At 50.3% G+C, this 5,680-nt stretch overlaps 1 protein-coding gene across 1 annotated transcript in view; it reads left to right on the top strand.

The window, feature by feature from the left end:
- Positions 1-1,456: 1,456 nt before the first annotated feature.
- The window catches only part of MINPP1 (multiple inositol-polyphosphate phosphatase 1), a 21,689-nt gene continuing 17,465 nt past the window's right edge, over positions 1,457-5,680 (top strand). Inside the window, exon 1 of the mRNA XM_082222102.1 lies at positions 1,457-2,554. Within this exon, the coding sequence (XP_082078228.1) occupies positions 1,957-2,554 (598 nt within the window). The 5' untranslated portion in view covers positions 1,457-1,956. The remainder of the gene's footprint in view (positions 2,555-5,680) is intronic.

Here is a 5,680-nt window from a genome sequence, read left to right as displayed (position 1 = left end):
CACTCAGAGATCTCTAAGCAATGGTCAGGGATGATGGGAGTTGTAGTCCAACAGTGTCTGAAAAGCCACAGGTTCCCCATCTCTGCTCTGGGTGAAAACATGGTAAAATAAAAGTGTTTGTCTAAAGGCATGAAAACACCACCAATGATGGGGTCAGCCGGGCCTCCCTGGGCACAAAAGCCTGGGTGCCACAATGGAAAAGGCCTTGCTATGTCCTCACCAACCTCAGTTTGTGGTAGGAGGCGGACGATGGCCTCTGCCAAAGACCTGAGCGGAAAGACAGAATCACGTTGCACAAGGCAGTCTTTTGAGTACCTTGGCATGATACCCAGTTTGCTGGGCACGCTATTTGACAACTTAAAGAGAGACAATTGCACTGAGACATAAATGCATGTTCTATCTGTGGTATCACATTACAACTCTTTATTTGAAGCATCCCACTCAGGGTGCTAGCCAGACTTCATCTGGCTTTTCTGGTTCTATTTTTAAACACTAACGTTAGTTTTTCCATACTTATTATCCGCCTTGTATGTAAATTATCCATTGATTGCAAGATGCCAGGGAGGGATGTTTGCAATGCTTAATAATCTGTTTGTGGCCTGCTAATAACAGCAATCTGGTTAGTTTCTATGAGCTGGCACTCTGCTTATTAGATAGCCTCAGTATTTCCCCTGCTCTCCCAGGGAGAAGTCTCTCATCAATGGGTATGAATCACTGCACATTGTTGTTGTTTTGGAATCTTGTAGCTTGGATGCAGAAATTTAGCATATGCTCAATATACAGTTCCCCTTCTTCCCTCCCCAAGGGTTTTTTTTTTTTTTGCTTTGTTTTTTGCAGGATTGTGGCTGAGGTATAGCAGGATCTAGAATATTCATAAAGAGCAGCTCTCCCCTCTCTGGAGGGGTGAGAATCTCAGCTCCCTGCACAGGGTCCTCTCAGACCAGGAATTCTCTGATTCCTGCAAGCAAGCAGCTTGGTAGCCTTGCACTGCCGCTCCCCCCCCCCCCCCTATTTAAAGGCAAAACCACCAGATCTTTCACAATTTGCCAGTATTATCCATAGTTTGAGCCTGTTTGTTGCAAGGACCTAGATGTTCCTTAGAATGTAACAATGTTGGGTAATTACAGAGAAATTACACTGCAAGTTTGCTGTAAATCTTTCAGCCTTGGCCTCTTCTGTTTCCCAGATTATGAGGATACTAGGACTGGACTGCATTGCAAGGTTGTTGTTAACCACTCACTCAGCCTTGACCCCAGCTTCATATGAGCACAGGGCTACTTTGAGCCACGGGGGTGGGGAGTCTAAACATATCTAAAATAACAGCGTTGGCATCACCCAAAGTCCATTCAACCTGCAATCAAAGCAGCCTTATAATAACTGGGATCCGCAGCAGCATTGTTTTGTTGTTTGAGTATTTCTGACAAGACCCTCAGTAAGATATATGGTCGTGTGCTTATTTTGCACAATTATTCCGCCTTCCCAAGGCGCTGAATGGACTTGAGGGAACAAGGGAAAGGGAAGAATACATGATAGTGGGAGAGGGGTGCTTGTTTCTGTTCAGCTGCCCTGTCGGCTTTGGGAAGATCTTGTCAGGCTTCCTCAGCCTCTCTCAGCAGGTTCCCGAGGAGGCTGAACGCCACTTAGGGCTGGGCGCTGTTGTATATATAGGATGGCGGGGAGAACGGGGAGGGATGGGAAGCAACAACCGCCATCTTGCTTGAGGGCGGCAGTGGCTTAAAGCGTTTAGAAGTCATGCGGCGAGGTGGCCATTTTGGGTGCGGGCAAGCAGAAAGTGGGCGGGGAGTCGCCGACCAATCAGCGGAAAGGAAAAGCCAAAGCGCGGAGGGGGAGGCCCCCGTGGCTCGACTTCCTGCGTGGGCTTCGCGCTTTACACACCGGGGGTTGCGGTCCGGGCACCGCGCTTAGGAGGAGGACAGCCGCTTCCCTGCCGCTCTCATGCTGCGACCCGACGGCTGTCTCTTGCTGCTGCTGCTGCCGCTGCTCTTCCTCCTGGCGCCGGGGCCCGCCGAGGGGAAGGCGGAGGCGGCGGCCGAGAGGCTGAGCCCCTACTTCGGCACCAAGTCCCGCTACGAGGAGCTGCACCCGGAGCTCCTGCGGGACCCGCTGTCGCTCGGGCCGCCGCAGCCCGGCTTCCCGCTGCCGCCGGCTTCCTGCGCCCCGCTGCAGCTCGGCGCCGTCTTCCGCCACGGCACCCGCTTCCCGACGCGCAAGCAGATCCAGAAGCTGGGCCGCCTCCACGGACTCGTCCAGGGAAACGCCGGGAAATGCAACGCCAGCGCCGCCTCCCGCCTGGCGCGCTGGACCATGTGGCTCCGGCCGGACATGGACGGCAAGCTGGCCCCGCGGGGGCGCCGCGACATGGAGATGCTGGCCAGGCGCCTCGCCCGCCGCTTCCCCAGCCTCCTGGCCAGGAACCGACGCTTCGCCTTCGTCAGCAGCTCCAAGCACCGGTGCCTGGACAGCGCCGCCGCCTTCCGCGAAGGGCTCCGGCAGGCGCTCGACGGCCAGCGGCAGGGCACGTCCCAAAAGCATGGTGAGAGTAACCCCGCATCCTTCCCACTCCCAGCAAGCCGTCCATTCTCTGCTTCATTTTAACCTGCATGGGCGTAGCTAGGATTTATGTTAGTGAGGGCGGGGACGCCCACCTGTCGTCGTCCTCTGTTTGGCTCTGTCCAGCAGTTTCCGAATGAAGTGTCTCAACAACAGGTTTTTTATCACTTTCTTTTGACCCCAAGAGTGATTCTACAATTGCTACTTTCAGTTAAGTATTTGGAGGGGCAACTGCCCCCTGCCTCCTACCCCCAGCTATGCCCATGATAGCTGATGGCACTTTGGGGTGTGGTTGCAGAGGTCAGGACCATTTAAAGACCCCAAGGCGGCAATAATGTACCCCACTTACTATTTTAATTATTATGTGCACGTATTAGGCACTTTAGGCAAAGAAAAAGCATCAAAATGAAATGCACCACTTGAAAACAGTTTGGCGCATGGGATTAAGTGTCATAATTGAATTCAGTAGGACAAGGTTGTCAGTAGAGAAGCCTAGCTTTGCAATATGAGATTCTTTCCCCCCCCCCAGCAGATACGTTAAAACCAAGAGGAAAAGAATTAAATTAAAACACACCCCATCCACTTCTAAAAGGCCACACAGATAGTTAAAGGTCTAGTTATAGAGGAAAGGTTTTAAGTTGGGAGGCAGCGCATAAAAGGCACCTTCTTGTGTTGCCACCCTCTGGGACTCTCTTGGAAAAGCCCTGCAATGTTGATCACAGGGTCTAGGTCAGTTCAAATGGGGAGAGGCAGCCCTGGAGGTATTGCAGTTTTGAACCGTTTAAGGCTTTATAGGTCAAAACCTGCAATTTGAATTGGGCCGGAAACTAATTGGCAACCAGTGCAGTTGGGCCAGGATTGGTGTTATATGTTCAAATGGTCTTGCCCTGATGAGCAACCTGGCTGCCAAATGTGAGCCCCACAGATAATATGTTGCAGTAATCTAACCTAGAGGTTGCCAGAGCATAGACAACAGAAGTTAGGTTATCCCTGTCCCTGGGCCACCAGCTGAAGCGGATGGAAGACACTTTGTGCCACCGAGGCCACCTGAGCCTCAAGCGACAGCAAAGGATCCAGAAATACCCGCAAGTTGCATACCTGCTCCTTCAGAGGGAGTGTGTAACCCCATCAAGAGCAGGCAACCTCCCATCCATTGGTTCTAGGGAACTACCCACTAACAGTGTCTCATTCTTATCTGGATTGAGCTTCAGTTTATTGTCTCTCACTGAGTCCATTACCGAGGAAAGACATCAATCCAGCACATCCACTACCACATCCTGCAGGTGTAAATGAGAAGCAGAGCTGTGTGCCATCAGCATATTGCTGACAACATACTCCAAAATGCCAGATAACACCACTCAGGAGTTTCAGGTAAACAGCACGGTGAATGAAATCGAACCCTGAGGAACTCCACATTGAAGTCTCATGGGGCTGTACAGCACTCCCTAAGCATCATGCACTGGAAATGATGGTCCAAGTAGGACTGGAACCATTGCAAAGCAGCATCACCCACCCCTAACTTGGACAGCTGCTCCAGAAGGATTTCATGGTTGATGGTATTGAAAGCTGGTGAGAGGTTGAGGAGAATTAACAGGGGCACATCTCCCCTATCTCCTCTTTCTGTGCCAAAACTGGATCTAAACCCTGATTGAACTTAGGGGGTTGGATAATCATTTAAGGCCCCAGTCCCAACCCTTTTCTCTTGATAAGGGTTGTTTTTGTCCCCCTTTGTGTGTGGTACTGGTCCCTCTCCTAAAAAAAGAAGACCTGGCCAGAACCTTCAAATCATAGTTAATGTGCTTATCTAATATCATTCCTGCTCACTGCTCAGCTAACTTAAATACCAGCCTTTTTTGTTATGGTTTAACACTCGCAAAATGTTTGAAGGCAGCCTTTGGACCAATAGTAAGGAAAACTGCACCACTGAAAACCTTTTCTGGAGAGATTATTACAGCAGCAAGCAGGTGAAGCAGGGCACTATTAAGAGTTGTACTCACAGGAAAACAACAATTATCTGACACAACAATTTTCAACATCCAGACACTTGACAGCAGAGCTAGGTTCCTCTCCTGCCCTTGGCAAGCTGAGGAATGCCATCAACTCTCAGGCATGTGGTAAAGCCCCTGGACAGGTCAGAATCCCAATAGAAGTGCTGAAAGCCAGCCTCAATTTCTCCCTCATAACACACCTCCACAGCCTTCTCTTGCAGTGTTGAAAACAAGGATCCATGCCACAAGACATGTGTCACCACAGTGTCAAGAGCGGATGCCAGGAATAAATCACACAGAGTAAGTCATGTTAATTCTTTATTGGAAGAAACAAGGTCTGCTCAGGAGTGCCTGGCCTAATGATCACCATTCAAGGTGGAGGTCTGTTCAACCTGACATGTCTCCACACCAAGACAAAAGTGTGCCAGGTTCTTGTCTGCGAAATGTTGTTTGCAGGTGATGCAGCCTTGACAGCACACTCTTAAGCAAGCTCTGAAAAGACTTGTCAACAGTTGTGTCCAAGCTCGCATGGAGTTCGGCCTCACCACCACCCTGATGAAGATCAACATCTTGGGTCAAGATGTTACCAGCACTCCAGCACCAGCATTGAGGTGGTAGGCAATTTTATCTACGTGGGCTCCACCATAACCAGCAACCTTTCCATCGATGCTGAGCTGGACATGCGCATTGGCAAGGCAGCTACGGCAATGGTTTCCCTCTGCAAAAGGGTATGGGAGAATGTGATGCTAACAACCAATGTCAAGATGAAGGTCTATGGGCTTGTGTGTTGAGCAGGCTGCTTTATGGAAGTAAGTTCATGGGTAACGTATACCCACCAGGAGTGATGCCTCAATGCCTTCCATATCCATTGCATCAGGTAGATTTTGGACAGAGTCTCAAATGTGTGTTCTCCCAAGCCCACATTCCCAGCATGTTCGTAGTTCTGTCTCAGTGACATCTCTGCTGACTTGGTCATGTACACAGAATGGAAGATGACAGGATCCCCAAAAGGGAGCTGTCACTAGACCTGTTGGCAGAACAAGTCTGCGTTACAAAGATGGCTGCCAACATGACACAAAGGCTGGCAACATCAGTCCCGTTGTATAGGAATCCCTTGCAGA

This window comes from Podarcis vaucheri (genome assembly GCF_965113315.1).
Source record: "Podarcis vaucheri genome assembly, chromosome: 5".
In the NCBI taxonomy this organism is placed as follows: Eukaryota; Metazoa; Chordata; class Lepidosauria; order Squamata; family Lacertidae; genus Podarcis; species Podarcis vaucheri.
This window is presented reverse-complemented; position numbering and strand designations above follow the sequence as displayed.